A 17,374-nucleotide genomic window follows, 5' to 3' on the forward strand; every position below is an offset into this window, starting at 1 on the left:
GACACTTCCGCCATCTGCAATCCGACCCCACCACCAAAGACATCTTTCCCTCCCCACCCTTATCTGCTTTCCGGAGGGACAACTCTCTCCGTGACTCCCTTGTCCGCGCCACACTCCCCTCCAGCTCCACCACACCCGGCACTTTTCCCTGCAACCGCAGGAAGTGCTACACCTGCCCCCATACCTCCTCCCTCACCCCCATCCCAGGCCCCAAGAAGACTTTCCACATCAAGCAGATGATCACCTGCACATCTGCCAATGTGGTATACTGCATCCGCTGTACCTGGTGTGGCTTCCTCTACATTGGGGAAACCAGGCGGAGGCTCGGGGACTGCTTTGCAGAACACTTACGCTCGGTTCGCAACAAACAACTGCACCTCCCAGTCGCGAACCATTTCAACTCCCCCTCCCATTCCTCAGACGACATGTCCATCCTGGGCCTCCTGCAGTGCCACAATGATGCCACCCGAAGGTTGCAGGAACAGCAACTCATATTCCGCTTGGGAACCCTGCAGCCCAATGGTATCAATGTGGATTTCACAAGTTTCAAAATCTCCCCTCCCCCTACCGCATCCCAAAACCAGTCCAGCTCGTCCCTGCCTCCCTAACCTGTTCTTCCTCCCACCTATCCCCTCCTCCCACCTCAAGCCGCACCTCCATCTCCTACCGACTAACCTCATCCCGCCCCCTTGACCTGTCCGTCCTCCCTGGACTGACCTATCCCCTTCCTAACTCCCCACCTACACTCACCTTTACTGGCCCCATCCCCGCCTCTTCGACCTGTTTGTTTCCTCTCCACCTATCCTCTCCTCTATCCCTCTTCTATCCGCCTCCCACTCTCTCCCTATTTATTTCAGAACCCCCTTCCCCTCCCCCTTTTCTGATGAAGGGTCTCGGCCCGAAACGTCAGCCTCTCTGCTCCTATGATGCTGCTTGGCCTGCTGTGTTCATCCAGCCCTGCACCTTGTTGTCTCAGAGTAAACAGAGGTTTGAGTAAGCAGTGGCTTTTTTAAAAAAAGTCACGTAAGTGATAAGATACCAAGCAGCTGGGAAATGTTGATATTCTGAACATCTTCTTTAGGTTTTCTCCAGAAATCGCAAGTTGCTTTCCTCAATCATCAGGAGACAATTTTAAGAGTTGAAGAAAGGGAGTGACAGACAAATTGAAGGCATCAAATGAGGGTAAATTCTTGACACAGAATGTCCTGCATTCTTGAATATCTAACCACCTTTGAAAGGTTCAGAAAAGAAGCATTAGAATTCAGACTTGTAACAAAAGATTGGAGAGAAAGGAATTCTCCAATTGCAAAAATCTAACCTGTAAACATTCAGGCCTGGGAGCCTGGAGTTTGGAAATTATCCTGAAGGGCTTCCAAAAACATCTTGAGAAGTAGGATGTTATCAAGACGGGATGACTTGGATTTTTTGAGATTTCTCTCAGTATCACACACTAGTGAGTGTAGAATTTGGAGGATGTAGCAGATTAATGTGTCAAAGGAAGGATAATGTAGGAGGAAAAACTTTGGATCTCTGTGACATTGGGACCAGTGCTGGGGCAAATGGGACCTGTATAGGTCACATTGTTTGTACCTCAAGAGTCAGGACTAATGACTTCACAGAATAGTTTGCTAGTGCTTGTTGGGGAGAGATTCAACTAATTTGCTAAGAAGATGGGATTCAGGATTTAACATTGGAAAGTAGAATAAGGTGTGCAAAGAATTGGCAGAATGATAGTTTTAGATGAGGAAATAGTAAGCTATTACATAGGCTCGAGCCAATAAAATATACAATACTTCATGTGAGCCTCCCTCCAACAGGCTGTTATACCTGATACAACAACGTTTATATTACTTCCTGCAACATAAGAAACCAAGTGTGGATATCATGGTATTTATGAATCCAACATACATTTTATTGCAATTAAATATAACTAATTCACTTTAATGGAGAAACCCTCCCAAACGTGGAACATTTCCCTTACCTGGGGAATCACTTCCCATCTGAGGCTGATATTGATGTGGAGGTCCAACACTGCATCTTATCTGTGAGTGCCACCTTTGTATGTCTAAGGATGAGAGTCTTCAATGACCACTACATTCGTGCTAGTACCAAGATCCTGTGTATAAGGCAGTCATCATTCTGACTCTGAAACCTGGACTATGTATAGATATTATCTCAAATGTGACAATGCTATCACTTTAAAAGGTTATTTTGTTCTGGTCTTTTTTTGAAGACAGGTTGCAAGGCAGGGGTACAAAATTGGCAAGTGAAGGTGACTTAAGTAAACAACTTGTGAGGCCTTGAGGATTTTTAAAAAATGTTGGAACAATGGAAACAGTCTGAATGGGTGTGGCCAGCTCTTATAGATCCAGATTTCTGGGTTTTGGTTTTTTCAGTAACATCAGAAGCCTTTGGGATCTCAAAAGAGCTTCAGTGAATGATCCCTGGCTGCTGTTCTCTTTGAACCTTCTCTTGATGTTTCTTCCTCCTGGGTTGGAGAACTGCATGTAAGAATCTGCCTGAATTTGTCATTTTGCCACAGGCTGTGTTTATGGGATGTTACTATATTGGAACAGTTAATTAGTAAGAGTTACTGTATCTATTATTCAGTGAAGTTTTCCAATAGTTTCTAAATTCATCTTTCTTTTGTTTGTATTTTAACTGTAGTGTTTAAATAAATGGTCTTTCACATTGGGAACATGGCACTTCACATCTACCTTTAAAATAAGAAAAGTTAAGGTCTGGTCTGGTCCATAACACGAGACCCTTGAGAAGTACTATCAACGTTGTTTGAGATGGATTCTCTGCATAGTGTGGATGACAGGCATATTAACATCAGCATCCTTGAAGGACCCAATGGCAAAGCACCAGGCTGTAATCATCCAAAACCAACTCCTCTGGGCCAGGCACATACCTAGTACGCCTGAGTTCCTACTGCCAAAGCAAATCTCCTTGCCCAGCTCCAGGAAGGCACTCAAATAAGAAGAGGATCAAGGAAGCATTTCAAAGACTCCCTGAAGGTTTTCCTCAAGAAATGCAGCACAGATGGGAGACTCTCGCTCAGGAGAAACTGACTTGGAGGAACTTCCTGTATGAAAAGGGCACAATTCTTTGAGAACATCCATCAATAAGAGGAAGTACAGAAAGGCAACTGGAGAAAGCAATGCTAGTAATCTTGAGACCAAGGGCCAAATTCACCTCCAGGGAACACCTGCCAAATGTGTGACTGGAGATGTGGCTCTAGGATCAGGCTCATCAGACAAGCAAGGGTCAACAGAACCCTTGGCCACTGACACAGAATTTCCTAGGTGGACAATCATACTCGTTATTGCCAACAAGAGCAAGTAAGTATTAAATACAACATTTAAATTCTTCAGGCACACAAGTGTCTGTGCTAGTAGTTTACAAAGCAGAGTATGCTTTTATTAGAGTATCATGCTTCAAGTGGTCTAAGATGGGATATGATATCTTCATGCCTTGAGGTCACATGCTATGATGTAGTGATGGTATTATGAGAAAACGTTGGGATCTAGGCTACCTTCTTAATATATTTTGAGGGGTTTTGGTCTGGGCCATAAAAATATCCATTTGTAAATTTCTTATTTCTTCATTGCAACTTACTTTCCCACTCATTTTAGTGTTATCTGTAAATTTGGCTTTAGTACCTTGTATTTCCACATGAAAACCATTAATAAAGATGGTAAATTGTTGGGGCTCGAGGACCGAATCCTATGGCACTTCACCCATACACATTCTCTGATTTCTGTTGCTAGCTTGCTGTTTCTACCCTTGTTGCTAGCCACTTGTGTCCAGTATCTAATCCTACATCTTGTTGCTAGCCACTTGTGTCCAGTATCTAATCCTACATCTTTGCTTTTTGCTAAAAGTACATCCAATCCTAGTTTCTGAGTTGGTGGCTGGTGTGAAATCAAGTGATGGTGTGCCTCCATCAAGTCAGAGGAACTTAGAAAATAGCAGTAAGAGTCGATCATTTGTCCCTTTGAGCCAGTTCTATTATTCAATATGATCATGGCTAATCATCCAACTTATTACGCTGTTCCCACTTTCTCCCAATATCCTATGATCCCTTTAACCCAAAGAACTATTCCCTCTTGAAAACATTCAATGTTTTGCCTGCAAACACTTTCTGTGATAGATAATTCCACAGGCTCACCACTCTCTGGGTGAAGACATTTCTCCTCATTTCAGTCCTAAATGGCCTGTCCCACATTCTTAGACTGTGACTATTGGTTCTGGACTCCCCAGTCATCAGGGACATCCTTCTTACATTTATGCAGTCTGGTCCTGTTAGAAACTTTTATGTTTCTATGAGATTTCCTCTACCATTCTTCTAAACTCCAGTTAATATAGTCCTAACTGATCCAATCTCTCCTCATACATCAGTCCTGCCGTCCCAGGAATCAGTCTGATAAACCTTTGTTGCACTCTCTCCAAAGCCAGTACGTCCTTTCTTAGATAAAGAGATCAAAACTGCAGAAATACTCTAGGTGTGTTCTTACCAAGGCCCTGTACAATTGTGGCAAGACATCCCTGCTCCAAACTTCACTTCTTCATGTGTGGGAATACTGGAGTGTGCTTGTACAATCAAGTCTAGAAACATTTAATTTTTATCTGGGTAGGCAGTATTTGGCATGATTTGATTTATTATTGCCACATGTACCTGGGTACTGCGAAAAGTTTTGTGTGCTGTACGGGCAGATCATACCATACAAAGTGTATTTGGGTAATAGAACAGCGTGCAGAATACAATGTTACAGCTGTAGAGAAGGTGCACAAAGAGCAAGATCAACATTAAATTTAAAATTTGATAGGTCTATTCGGAAGTCTAATACCAAAGGGGAAGAAGCTGTTCTTGAATCTTTTGGTACGTTTGTTTAGGCTTTTGTATCCCCTGGCTGACGGAAGAGAGTGGAAGAGATTATAACCAGGGTGGGAGGGGTCTTTGATTATGTTGGCTGCCTTCCTGAGGTAGTGACAAGTATAGATGGAGTCAATGGATTGAAGTTTGGCTTGCGTGATGAGGACAGAATTTCTGTTTTAAATGAAAAAACTTCAAGGGCTACATGAAGGATAAACTAACTTTAATGCTCACTACATGTGTTATTTTTCCCATTTAACATGTGTGCGGTCATCAACAGTGTTGCTTGCTGCAGTCATGTAAACAACAGGTAACACACCAACAGTGAAAGGGTACGGGTTAATCATGAACCCCATTTCAGGGCTGCCAAATTTAAAGTTAAAGAACTTGTTTGAAGCAGCAGGAAAATTGATATTTCTACCTCCACCCAACACATATGTACCAATTTTTTGTTGTCCTAAGTAAAATATTTAGTCATGCAGTCATAGAGTTATAGAGTAATACAGCATGGAAACAGGCCCTTCGGCCCAAACTGGTCCGTGCTGACCATGGTGCCCACTCAGCTAGTTTCAATTGCCCACATTTGGTCCATATCCCTGTAAACTCTTCCTATCCATGTACCTAACCACATGTTTTTTAAATGTTGCTATTGTACCTGCCTCAAGCACTTTCTTTGGCAGACCATTCCATATATGCACCACTCTCTGTGCGAAGAAATTGCCCCTCAGGTCCTTCTTAAATCTTTCCCTTCTCACCTTAAACCTACGCCCTCTAGTTTTCAATTCCCCATCCCTAGGAAAAAGACTACGCCTTGACAGATGAAGGCCAGTTTGGTAAATACCTTCTTCACCATCCTGTCTACCTGTGACGCCACTTTCAACGAACTATGTACTTGTACTCCTAGGTCCCTCTGCTCCAAAACACTGTGCAGGACCTTCCCGTTTACTGTATAAGTCCTACCTTTGTTTAACTTTGCAAAGTGCATCACCTCACACTTATCTGTATTGAATTTCATTTGCCAATCCTCAGCCCACTTCCCCATCTGATCAAGATTCCTCTGTAATTTTTGATATCCTTCCTCACTGTCAATGATACCTCCTAATTTTGTATCATCTGCAAACTTACTAATCATGCCTTGTACATTCACATCCAGATCATTTAAGTAAGTAACAAATAACAAAGGCCCCAGCACCGACCCCATGGCACACCACTAGTCACAGGCCTCCAGTCCAAGAAACAACCTTCAACCATCACCCTCTGCTTCCTACCATCGAGCCAATTTTTGAATCCAATTAGCTAGCTCTCCCTGGATTCCATGCAACCTAACTTTCATGACTAGCCTGCCATGCAGGACCTTGTCAAAGGCTTTACTAAAGTCCATGTAGACAACATCCCCTGCCCTATCCTCATCCATCCTCTTGGTTACCTCTTCAAAAAACTCTAAAAGATTTGTCAGACATGACTTCCCGCCCACAAATCCATGCTGACTACCCCTAATCAGACCTTGACTATCCAAGTGTTGGTTGATCCTGTCCCTCAGTATCCTCTCCAATAACTTGCCTACCACCAACGTCAGGCTCACTGTAGTTCCCTGGCTTGTCTTTGCTACCTTTCTTAAACAATGGAACTACATTAGCGACTCTCCAGTCTTCTGGGAATTCACCAGTGGCTAAAGATGAAGCAAAAATTTCTGCAAGGACCTCAGCAAATTCTTCCTGAGCCTTCAAGGATGGACTTGATCAGGCCCAGCAGATTTATCCACCTTAATGTGCTTTAAGGCTGCAAACACCTCCTCTCTGGTAATATGTATGCGGTCCAAAACATCCCCATTTATTTCCCTTGTTTCCTTAGCATCCATGATTCTCTCCTCAGTTAGCATTGAGGAGAAATATTCATTCAAAATCTTGCCCATTTCCTGTGGCTCCACACGTAGACGGCCATACTGATCTTTAAGGGGACCTATTCTCTCCCTAGCCACCCTTTTACTCTTAATATAGCTATACAACCTCTTGAGATTATCTCTAACCTTAACTGCCAGATCCACCTCTTACCTTTTTACAGCTTTACATTTACTACTTGTTTGTCTGTTAGAATTCTTTAATGCAGTTGGCTGCTCAGGCAGTTTGATGACAGCTCCGTGCAGTGAATCCCTATTAAGAAACACCAGAACCAATTGCACAAAAAACAACTGGAAATGTTATTACTACCGATATTTCTGGAGCTGTCAACTCAACCCTCAAGGGGCGAGCAGCAAGCCCTCTTGTTTTGCCGCTGACTGCAAAATCCAGCAGATTTATACTCCTGAGTTTGTTGAGAAACTTTGGACAAAAATAGTAATTGACTGATTGTGGGACATCTCTAAAGTATCTGATTTACAGACCGCCAAGTACAACAATCAATTAAGAACAATGAGGTCAATCTTGCACTTTTTTGTGGTGTTAGCAGTGTGACTGCCTGAATGGAATAATTTTTTTGTGCTGGTTTTTACTGGATGAGTTTTGTTCAGGCCATTGCAAGACAAGTTCCTTTCCTCTACTGTTGATGTGTAATGCCAGTGGTAGTGCTGATCAGTACGAAGAGGACTGCAGGAGCTTATAAAATTAGTGGATTAAAGCAAGTGATGACCATGTTTGGAATTATGGGCAATGCCTTGCTTCAAAACACTCATGTGGCCACTTTACGACACCAGATGGCAGTATATTTCAATGCAATTCCCTGTTTAGTGACTGCAATGTACGTGCAGGGCAATATTATTCTTATGAAAGATTGTTAAACAGTCACTTAGATGAAATTAAGGATTAGATAGGGTGGACAGTGGGAGCCTTTTTCCTCAGATGGTGATGGCTAGCACGAGGGGACATAGATTTAAATTGAGGGGTGATAGATATAGGACAAATGTCAGAGATAGGTTCTTTACTCAGAGAGTAGTAAGGGCGTGGAATGCCCTGCCTGCAAAAGTAGTAGACTCGCCAACTTTAAGGGCATTTAAATGGTCATTGGATAAACATATGGATGATAATGGAATAGTGTAGGTGAGATGGGCTTCAGATTGGTTTCACAGGTCGGCGCAACATCGAGGGCCGAAGGGCCTGTACTGCGCTGTAATGTTCTAAGTTCTATGTTCTATGAAATCAGAACCACAAATTGAATGAGAGATTTTTTAAAAGTGCTTGTTTTGATGTAAAAGCAACATAAGAACTAGGAGCAGGAGTAGGCCGTCCGGCCCTTCGAGCCTGCTCCGCCATTCAATAAGATCATGGCTGATCTTTTCGTGGACTCAGATCCACTTACCCCCGTTCTCACCGTATCCCTTAATTCCTTTATTGTTCAAAAAAAATCTACCTTATCTTTAAAAACGTTTACTGAAGTAGAGTCAACTACTTCACTGAACAAGGAATTCCATAGATTAACAACCCTCTGGGTGAAGAAGTTCCTTCTCAATTCAGTCCTAAATCTGCTTCCTCTAATCTTGAGGCTATGCCCTCTTGTCCTAGCTTCACCTGCCAGTGGAAACACCCTCTCTACTTCTATCTTATCTATTCCCTTCATAATTTTATATGTTTCTATAAGATCCCCCCTCAATCTTCTGAATTCCAATGAATATAATCCCAATCTACTCAGTCTCTCCTCATAAGCCAACCCCCTCAACTCCGGAATCAACCTTGTGAACATCCTTTGCACCCCCTCCAGTGCCAGTACATCCTTTCTCAAGTAAGGAGACCAAAACTGCACACAGTACTCCAGGTGTGGCCTCACCAGCACCTTGTACAGCTGCAACATAACCTCTCTGTTTTTAATCTCAATCCCTTTAGCAATGAAGGACAAAATTCCATTTGCCTTCCTAATTACTTGTTGTATCTGCAGACCTACCTTCTGTGATTCATGCACAAGGACACCCAGGTCCCTCTGCATAGCAGCATGCTGCAACTTTTTACCATTCAAGTAATAATCCTTTTTACTATTACTCCTACCAAAATGTATGACTTTCAGTTGTATTTTGAAACTATTTTGGCTCACAAGTTTCCTCAAACATCTTCTTAATATCTAAAGGAGGAATCTCAGGTGGATATTATGTTTGAAGTATGACTCAGGTATTTCTCTCCCTTAAAAAAATGCAAAATATTCAGGAAATGTTCTTCATTTTGGTCATCCCCAGCTGTTACGCTGATGTAGAGTAGAGGCAGCCCACATGCATCTCAGAATTTAAATGTTTTTCTAATACGCCTGCCTCCACCTGTTTCTGTTTGGACAAACTGCTGTTCACCTAGAATAATTCCTCCCAGTGTACTGTCAGCTAACAAAGCAATTATCTTTTCTCAGTATGGATGGTCTGGCAAAAGCTGAGAAGAACAGCTTGCTCCTGGGGCAGAGGGACATGTAAAGTAGCTTCATTGCTAATTAGTTATAGCTTTGGCCTATTCATCACACACACTTGATGAGTTGATAATTGGATCACAGGATAGAAGGACCCTGCGGATGTGTGCTCCACATCGTCCCCTAGTGTAAGGTCACAGAGGTCAATGCCAGTTCAATCTGACTCATGTTTCCCAGGCTTTGCCAGACGGCCCTGCAGTGAGGGCTGTTTTTGCAAAGATTTGTTGGCGCTGCACACACTTCACATAGCCCCAGAGTAACTACAGCACATTGGCTGTGCTCTAACAAATCTTTTTATTTGCTTAGTCACAGGATCTGGACATTGCTGTCTAGGCCATCATTTATTACCAATCACTATTTGCCCCAGAGGGCAGTTAAGAGTGAACCACATTACTGAGGGTCTGGAGTCATGTGTAGGCCAGATCAGGCAAGGATGGCAGTTTCCTTCCTTAAAGGACATTAGTGAACCAGATGGATTATTCCAATGATCAACAATAGTTTCATGGTCATCATTAGACTCTTAACTCCAGTTTTTTTTACTGATATCGAATTCCGCTATCTGCAGTGGTGGAATTTGAACCCAGGTCCTCAGAACATTGTCTGGGTCGCTGGATTAACAGTTCAGTGATAATACCACTTGGCTATCACCTCCCTTTAACCTGTGGTATTTTCCGAGATGATCATTCTTGGCACCCTGCACCTTTACCACTGTGTGCGGTACTGGATAATGGTTGTTTCAGGTAGTTTATCGCCACCAGTCCTCCTTTGTCTTTGCATTATCTTGAGCCTATCTAGTATTTAGTGGTAGAGGATACACCAGCATAGAGGAGATACTGCTCCTAGGTATTGAGAAGGTTTATTCCATTAAGGCAATAAGCACAATTACATTTGTTCAGATATTATTATAGGACTTCCTAGAGCTGGTACAGATCCATCTGCTCCCTCCAAAAGCTCGAGTAGAACTCCCTTTCTCCACTCACACGCTGTGTGTGACATCAGTAAAGAATGGGTGGAGTCAGTGTAACGTGAACATTAACCCCTTCAGCACCATTATCTTATACAAGATTACCCGTAAACTTTGCCTACACTATAATTCAAGAATCTGTCTAACTTAGCCTTGAACATATTTGATGAATCATCATCTTCAACTCTCTGGGGTAGAGAATTCCAAAGCTTCATGAGTCTCTGAGAAAAGAAATTCTGTAGGGATTCTATAAGACAAAACTCTCATCCTAGGAATCAAGTGAATCATCTCTGAAATACCTTGAATGCATCTTGCATCCTTAAATAAGGAGACTGAAGTATGTGCTGTACCCTAGATCTGTCATAGTCGTAGAGTTTTTACAGCATGGCCATTTGCTTCCTTGCTGGTCATCAAACATCCATCAATTCCAATCCCATTTTCCAGCACTTAGAATCAGAGTCATAGAGATATACAGCACAGAAACAGACCCTTCAGTCCAACTCATCCAAGCCTACCAGATATCCTAAATTAATCTAGTCCCATTTGCTGGCATTTGGCCCATATCCCTCTAAACCCTTCCTATGCATGTCCCTATCCAGATGCCTTTTAAATGTTGTAATTATACCAGCCTCCACTACTTCTTCTGGCAGCTCATTCCATACATGCACCACCCTCTGCATAAAAATGTTGCCCCTTAAGTCCCTTTTAAATCTTTCCCCTCATACCTTAAACCTATGCCCCCTAGTTTTGGACTCCCCCACCCTGGGGAAAAGACCTTGTCTATTTACCCTATCCATTCTCCTCATGATTTTATAAACCTCCACAAGGTCACCTCTTTGCCTCTGATGCTCCAAGGAAAGTAGCCCCAGTTTATTTAGCATCTCCTATAGCTCAAATCCTCCAACCCTGCAACATCCTTGTATAACTTTTCTGAACCCTTTCAAATTTCACAACATACTTCCCATAGCAGGGAGAACAAAATTGCATGCAGTACTCCAATACTCCAGTAACCAATGTCCTGTACAGTTGCAACATGACCTCCCAACTCCAATACCCAATGCACTGACCAATAAAGGCAAGAATACTAAATGCCTTCTTCAATATCCTGTCTACCTGAAATTCCACTGTCAAGGAACCATGAATCTACACTCCAAGGTCTCCTTGTTCAGTAATGCTTCCCAGGACCCTATCATTAAGTATATAAGTTCTGCACTGATTTGCCTTTCCAAAATGCAGCATCTCACATTTATCTAAATTAAACTCCATCTGCCACTCCTCGGCCCATTGCTTCATCTGATCAAGATACTGTTGTACTCTATTGTTGTACTGTCCACTACACCTCCAATTTTGGTGTCATCTGCAAACTTACTAACCATAATTCCAAATCATTTATATAAATAACGAAAACTAGTGGACCCAGCACCAATCCTCGTGGCACACCGCTGGTCGCAGGCCCCCAGACTGAAAACGAACCCTTCACCATTTTCTGAAGTAGGGTCTAGGCCCGAAATGTCAGCCTTCCTGCTCCTCTGATGCTGCTTGGCCTGCTGTGTTCATCCAGCTCTACACCTTGTTATCCCCTTCACCACCACCTCCTGTCTTCTACCTTCGAGCTAGTTCTGTATCCAAGTGGCTAGTTCTCCCTCTATTCTGTGTGATTTATCTTGTTAACCAGTCTACCATGAGGAACCTTGTCAAACACCTTTACTGCAGTTTATATAGATCATGTTCACAGCTCTGCCCTCATCAATCCTCTTTGTTACTTCTCCAAAAAACTCAATCAAGTTAGTGAGACATGATTTCCCACGCACAGAGCCATGTTGACTATTCCTAATGAGTTCTTGCCTTTCCAATTACATGTAAATCTTGGTCCATAGCCTTGTATGCTGTGCCATTCCAAGTGTTCCTCTAAATAATTTTGAAATGCTTTGAGGGTTCCTGACTATACATTTTAAACAGTGAGCTCCAGATACTGACAACCTTCTGGGTGAAAAGAAAATTTGCTTAAATCCCCTTGAAAAGTCTTGCTCCTTGCCTTAAACTGTGTCCCCTGGTTATTGATCCTCTACTAAGGGGACACATTTCTCCCTTTTTGCCCAGTCCTTTGTATACCTCAGTTGGATCCCCCATCAGCTTTCAGAGCTTTAAGGAAAAGAACTCCAGGCTATTTAGTCTGTCTTCAAAGCTGAAAGACTCCATTCCAGAAAACGTCCTCTGCACCCGCTGCAGAGGATAAATCTCCTCTGCACCTTTTCTAAGGTAATCCCATCCTTCCTGTAGTGTGCTGGCCAGGCTGCTTGCAGAGCTCCAGCTGTGGCCCAACTAATATTGTATACAGCTCCACCATAACCTCCTTGCTCTTGTATTCTCATCAATGTGCTTTCATCAATGCCTTGTACAGTTGTAAAAGTAACATGACGTTCGAACACTCAGGCAGCCCAAAGACGATGAAGCAGGGATTCTTACTCCAGCCATAGTTCTGAAGACCTGTGCTCCAGAGTTTGCCAATCCCGTAGCCAAGCTGCTCCAGAGCAGTCACAACACTGGCATCTACTTGACAATGTGGAAAATTGCCCAGGTATGTCCTGTACTCTCAGGACAAATCCAACCTGGCTAATTACTACCCATCAGTCTACTCTCAGTCATCAATAAAATGATGGAAGGTGTCATCAACAGCGCTATCAAATGGCACCTGCTCAGCAATAACCTGCTCAATGATGCCCAGTTTGCATTTTGCCAAGGCCACTCAGCTCCTGACCTTATTATAACTTTGGTTCAAGAGCAAAAGAACTGAATTCCAGAGGTCAGGATAGAGTTATAGCTCTTGACATCAAGGCCACACTTGACTGAGTGTGGCATCAAGGAGCCTTGACAAAACTGGGTATCAGAGACAAGCTGTCTACGTTGGAGTCATACTTGGCACAAAGAATCTGATTGTGGTTGTTGGAGGTCAGTCATCTCAGCTCCGGGATATCTCTGCAGGAGTTCCTCAAGGTTGCGTCCTAGACCCAACCATCTTCAGCTGCTTCATCAATGACCTCCCCTCCATCATAAGGTCAGAAGCAGGGATGTTTGCCAATGATTGCACAATGTTCAGCAGTATTCATGACTCCTCAGATACTGAAGCAGGCTGTGTTCAAATGCAACAAGATCCAGACAATAGCCTGGCTTGGGCTGACAAGTGGCAAATAACATTCACGCCACACAAATTCAAGGCAATGACCATCACCAGTAACAGACAATTTAACGACCGCACCTTGACATTCAATAGCATTACCATCATTCAATACCCCAATAACAATATTGTTGGGGTTACCATTGACCAGAAGCTCAACTGGATTCACCACATAGGCACAGTCATCATAAGAGCAGGTCATAAGCTAGAAAAACTGTGGTGTGTAACTCACTTCCTGGCTTCCCAAAGCCTGACCATCATTTACAAGGTACAACTCAGGAGTGTGATGGAATGCTCCCCACTTGCCTGGATGAGTGCAGCTCCAACAACACTCAAGAAGCTTGACACCATCCAGGACAAAGCAGCCCGCTTGATTGGCACTACATCCACATACATCCACTCCCTCCACCACTGATGCTCAGTAGCAGCAGTGTGTATTATTTACGAGAAGTAATGCACAAATTCACCAAAGATCCTCAGACAGCACCTTCAAAATCCATGACCACTTCCATCTAGAAGGACAAGGGCAGCAGATACATGGGAACACCACCCCCTGTAAGTTCCCCTCCAAGCTACTCACCATCTTGACTTGGAAACATATCGCGATTCCTTCACTGTCGCTGGGTCAAAATCCTGGAATTCCCTCCTTAAGAGTATTGTGAGTCAACCTGTAGCAGGTGGACTGGAGCGATTCAAGAAGGCCACTCACCACCACCTTCTCAAGGGCTACTTGGGATGGGCAATAAATTCTGGCCAACAGTGATGCCCATGTCCCACGAATGAAAAAAAATTCCACTGATATTATGTCATTACAAACATGAAGGTAAATTAAGGGTAAATAGGGAAGTATTTACATGGAATGAGGCTGGTCGTTTACCTTGAGTTGAGGAATCCTTTGTCTGTCAGCTCCTTCTCTCCATGAGACTTCCTTCCCTGAAAGATACCCTTTTTCCAGAGATCTGGGTGCTTGTGTTCCCTCCCACAGGACAAAGTTCTGAGGAAGGGTCACTGGACCTGAAATGTTAACTCTGTTTTTTCCTTCACAGATGCTGCCAGACCCGCTGAGCTTTTCCAGCAACTCTGTTGTTGTTCCTGCTTGATTAGATTACTGCTTTCCAAATGTTTTGCTATTACTTCCTTAATAATTGACTTCAACATTTCTCCAACAATAGATGTTAGGCTAATTGGCCTATACTTGCTTTATGCCTCCATCCCTTTTTGAATAGGGGTGTCACGTTAGTTTTCCAATCACTGGTACTTCTCCAGAATCCAAGGATTTTTGCAAAATTACAACAGTTTCAGTTCCCTTGCTTAGAATCTTCATCAACCATCGTCACCTGCTCCATATTATTTTGTCTGCCTATTATTGCCCTGCAGATGATGTTGGTGATGAGCTACTTTCTTGAACCACTATAGTCCTTGGGGTGTAGATATACCCACAGTGCCAACAGGAAAGGAATTCCAAAGTTTTTTAACCCAACTACAATGGAGTAATGGCAATATAGTTCCAGGTCAGAATGACATGAGGCTTGGAGAAAAATCTGCACAGTGGTGATGTTCCAATGTGCCTACTGACCTTGTTCTTCTCAGTGGTAGAGTCGTGGGTTTGTAAGGTGAAATGAGAGCAATCAAAAATACTACAAAGGGTGAATTATGAAATGTTGGATGTTGTAATTATCTTGTTGAACTGTCAGCTCTTTGAATGGCTGTTGCTCTGTATCGTAAGAAATAAGTAAGCACTAAGATGAGAGAAATTATTTCATCCATCGTTGTTTTTCCATAAAAATACAGGGCGTTAGTTAACAAAACGGACCGATTCTAACAGCATGGCTTTGATTCCCACACTGGCTGAGGTCCCCTCAACTGGATGGGGACAGGCTGTGAAGGAGAGTGCTTCATAGCAATCTTCACAGTAACCTCAACATACTGTTGGCATCACTCTGTGTTGCAAACCAGCCATCCAGCCAGCTGAGCTAATTGATCTCCTAATACACCAGTAATCTACTCACCAATGTTTAGTTTGGGTTTTACAAAGATCACTTAGTTTCTCACCTCATTACAGCCATAGACAAACATATGTAAAAGAGTTATATTCCAGAGATCAGGTAAGACTTACAGCCTTTAGCATCAAGCATTTCATCAAGTATGGCATCAAGAATGAAGGGGAAATAATTGGGTGGCTTAGAATCATAGCCAGCATAAAGGAAGATGACTGTGATTGTTGGAGTCCAATCCTCTCAGTCCCAGAACATTGCTGCCTCCAGGCAGTAACCTCAGGCCAATCATTTACAGCTACTTCAGCAATGACTTTTCCTGCATCCTAGGTAAGCAGTTGGGATGTTTGGTAACAATTACGCAATGCTCAGTTTAGCTCATAACTCCAATGAAGTGGACTATATCCGCTCTTGGCAAGACGGGATAACATTCAATGGGGTGGGTTATCTCAGTCATCTGGATAGCTATTTTGTGATGCAGAGTGATACCAACAGATTGGGTTCAATTTCTGCAGTGGCTAAGACACCATGAGGGCCCCAATGTCTTAATCTTGACCCTCGCCTGAGGTGTTTTGACCCTCAGGTTAACGTCATCTCTATTGGAGCAGTCCTCCAGGCCTGTTGTGACTTACATTTCATGATATCTGGTGCCACTTGCCTATAAAGGTCATGCAATGATTATCTATCGTAAGAGAATCTATCTGCCTACATGAGACTTTCAATGGTATTTAAATAATCAAATGCCCATCATCAATAACCTGGGCATTGATATTTGCCAGAAACTCAACTGTACCAGACACATTTCTTTCTCTTTTCTTTCTTCATCTTTGCGGCTGGGTGGTGGCTGCAGCATCGGCGGCGTGGATCAGGACTCCTAGCAGCGGTGCCCAGCTCCTGGACTCTTTGTGGCGGTGCCCAGCTCCTGGACTCTTGGTGGCAGTGCCCAGCTCCTGGAAACTTGCTGGAGGTGCCCAGCTCCTGGAATCTTGGTGGCGGTGCCCAGCTCCTGGAATCTCGGTGGAGGTGCCCAGCTCCTGGAATCTTGGTGGCGGTGCCCAGCTCCTGGAATCTTGGTGGTGGTGCCCAGTGCCTGGACTCTTTGAGGCAGTACCCAGCTCCTGGACTCTTGGTGGCAGTGCCCAGCTCCTGGAATCTTGGTGGCGGTGCCCAGCTCCTGGACTCTTGGTGGCAGTGCCCAGCTCCTGGAATCTTGCTGGCGGTAGGCCTGGGGCCTGGTCTCTTGGCGGTGTCAGAAGGCAGCAGAGCCAGGGTCTCCTGAGGCATTAGCGTCGTTGTTGCTGTGCCTGGAGTGGGGATTCCATGAGGACCGGAACATCTTCCAAAGACCTTGCGAAGCCCTGGAGGCATGCTTGAGACACCAACTTGAACAGAAGATGAACTCTTACTTTAGTAATTTCTTTTTATTCTTTCTGTAGCTCAAGATTACACAGGATTATGGCGATAAAACGTGTTTCACTGTATCTTCAAGATATATGTGACAATACAAAATCATTCATAAAAACCATTCATAAATGTTGTGGCTATGGTGGAAGGTTAGAAGCTGCACACAAGTGACTTCCACAAGTGCACCGTTTACAAAGCATATTTCAGGAATGTGATGGAACACTCTCCACTTTCCTGCATGACAACAACACCCAAAAACCCAATGCAGAACGGGCTATTTGAAAGCACTGTAAATAAACAGTGCATATGCCGAGTTATAACGTTACTCATTGACACAGCATCAGACTCCTTTATATAGCTAGACCAGCTAGACCTGAGAGAGACGGGAAACTGATCCTCTCATTAAGGAGCAGAACACCAAGCGTGGACACTGTATGTGGGGTCACACAACCTGTTGGTGGGGTCACACACCCTTATAGCATCATCTGATGTGAATACGTGAAGATTTATTACAAAAACACCATTGCCCACCACTCTTACAAGTGAATAAAATCGAACAGCTTTAATAATTAAAAACCCAAGAG

At 43.5% G+C, this 17,374-nt stretch overlaps 1 protein-coding gene across 1 annotated transcript in view; it reads right to left on the reverse strand.

The window, feature by feature from the left end:
• Positions 1-16,754, reverse strand: part of LOC109916922 (anoctamin-6-like) — a 99,580-nt gene extending 82,826 nt beyond the window's left edge. Inside the window, exon 1 of the mRNA XM_048607955.1 lies at positions 16,218-16,754. Within this exon, the coding sequence (XP_048463912.1) occupies positions 16,218-16,754 (537 nt within the window). The remainder of the gene's footprint in view (positions 1-16,217) is intronic.
• Positions 16,755-17,374: the final 620 nt, after the last annotated feature.

Source organism: Rhincodon typus, chromosome 18 (assembly GCF_021869965.1).
Source record: "Rhincodon typus isolate 14 chromosome 18, sRhiTyp1.1, whole genome shotgun sequence".
Lineage (NCBI taxonomy): Eukaryota > Metazoa > Chordata > Chondrichthyes > Orectolobiformes > Rhincodontidae > Rhincodon > Rhincodon typus.